General features: G+C 34.3%; 1 protein-coding gene across 1 annotated transcript; it reads left to right on the top strand.

Annotated features, from left to right (window-relative positions):
* Nucleotides 1-24: 24 nt before the first annotated feature.
* Nucleotides 25-1,950, top strand: LOC109591856 (uncharacterized; the record flags this gene model as incomplete). Its single annotated transcript, XM_020007469.1, has 5 exons — nt 25-641; nt 743-802; nt 884-1,251; nt 1,562-1,633; nt 1,682-1,950. Coding segments are annotated over exons 1-5 (1,347 nt in total), but the record flags the coding sequence as incomplete, so codon positions are not given.
* Between the last annotated feature and the right edge of the window lie 52 nt (nt 1,951-2,002).

Consider the following 2,002-nt stretch of genomic DNA (forward strand, 5'->3'; position numbering starts at 1 on the left):
TATGGTAGTACTGTATTATGGTGCTTGAGAAGTGTCCCTACTAATTCATCACAAGAGGAATCAATGAAGGATCAAGATGGTTTTATATTTGATGACAATGTTTCTGTTGAATGGATTGAGCCATCCCCTACCCTAGCAAGCCCTTCATACTATATATCTTCCCAAGTTAATCATCAGTTGTGCTTATGTAGCTTAAGTACTGGAGCTACTCAGTGCAATTCCAGCAGTGATGAAGGTGTTTATAAATGTATTATAAAAGGGAGTGATGTGACTGAGACTTTACAATTCACATACTCAGTGTATAAGCTTATCACAGTCCCCAGTACTAGTGCTCCTGGAAACAATGTTATAATAACATCATCATCATCTTATCAAACGATGAAAGTATCAACAACAACTTTATTATCAACAGAAACAACAACAACAACAACAACAACGGTAAACAATTTTTCATCAGTTACTTCAGTTTTGTCATCTTCATTGAGTTCAACAACATGTCCCTCATCAGTTAAGAATGATCAGAACTCAACTCTACCATATTATCGTGGCATTGGTCTATTAGCTACTACTAACCTGGTGACATTCATTGTATTGGTAACTGGCTGTGTGTACATAATACACTCAAAAAAACAAACAAAGTAGTAAGCAAATTATCAATTATTTGCAATACATTTATATTCAATTTTCAATACTTCAAAATACTTCAATCAATATATACTCATTCCTTTTCTCTTCTCTATAGTGCATTAGGAAGATCAAGAGCTAATGTTACTGTACAGAGTAACCCCATAGGATCATTGAGGTATTGCATGCTTGTATTCATACATGTACATGTACATATACATCAGGTATAGTAATTATAATAACATCTCCTCGATTGTAGTGTCATCAACATTGAAACTGAAATACTAAATGAAGATTATGGTTTATGCTTGCACAAACAACAACAACAACAACAACAACAACAAGAGTCCTCCTATCCTTCAATAGATATATACTCGTCTGTGGATGATCAAGATTGCACTCATTCAACTGCTAATGATAATGATGAATATGCTGTACCAGATGATCTGTTTGAGGTTAAGAGGAAAGGATCTGACCCTCCTCCACCAGTACCCCCTCCTTATGCTGGTAAAGGAATTGATAAGGTTGAAGAGAGAGTGAATGGAGTTGGTAACAGCAGTAGTGTTGATAATTTTGATTGTTTTTATGCAACAATTGGTAGCAAGGAGGAGGAGAAAGAACAAGCAAGTTAATAAAGATTAATAAAAATAATTTGTACTCTTTTCCTGTTTTAATCATTTGTAACTTCTTGTTATTATTATTATTATTGTCCATATTGAGAGTTGTTATTAAAATGTTTAAAAGATTGCTTACAATAATTGAACTATTCAAGGTCCATTCTCTACTATGGATCATTCATCAATGATCAGTTTCTCTATGACAGTACATATATACTTCATTATACTTTCATTCTCAGTTTCAACCAGTTTCTGCTCTACCTGCATATGTCGTAACTAGTACAGGATGAAACTATTAGTTTTATTTCTAATCTTTTCAGTTCCAACTATTCCTTGTTATGCTGCTTGCAATAATTTCAATGTACCACCATCTTCAGCACCAGCTTCAGCAGGTAAAAATAGCTATTAGTGATAATGCAATTGTGTATGTGTATGTACAGGTTTCTTTTTAAATAAAAATGATGAGTATATATCAAATATGTCCACTGTCCATTATTGTGATCACTGTGAATCACTGTGTTCAGCTGATTGTAAACTAACACCAAAATATGGTAGTACTGTATTATGGTGCATGAGAAGTGTCCCTACTAATTCATCACAAGAGGAATCAATGAAGGATCAAGATGGTTTTATATTTGATGACAATGTTTCTGTTGACTGGATTGAGCCATCACCTACCCTAGCAAGCCCTCCATACTTATCTTCCCAAGTTAATCATCAGTTGTGCTTATGTAGCTCAAGTACTGGGGCTACTCAGTGCA

This window comes from Amphimedon queenslandica, unplaced genomic scaffold, assembly GCF_000090795.2.
Source record: "Amphimedon queenslandica unplaced genomic scaffold, v1.1 AMPQUscaffold_7050_Cont20995, whole genome shotgun sequence".
NCBI lineage: Eukaryota > Metazoa > Porifera > Demospongiae > Haplosclerida > Niphatidae > Amphimedon > Amphimedon queenslandica.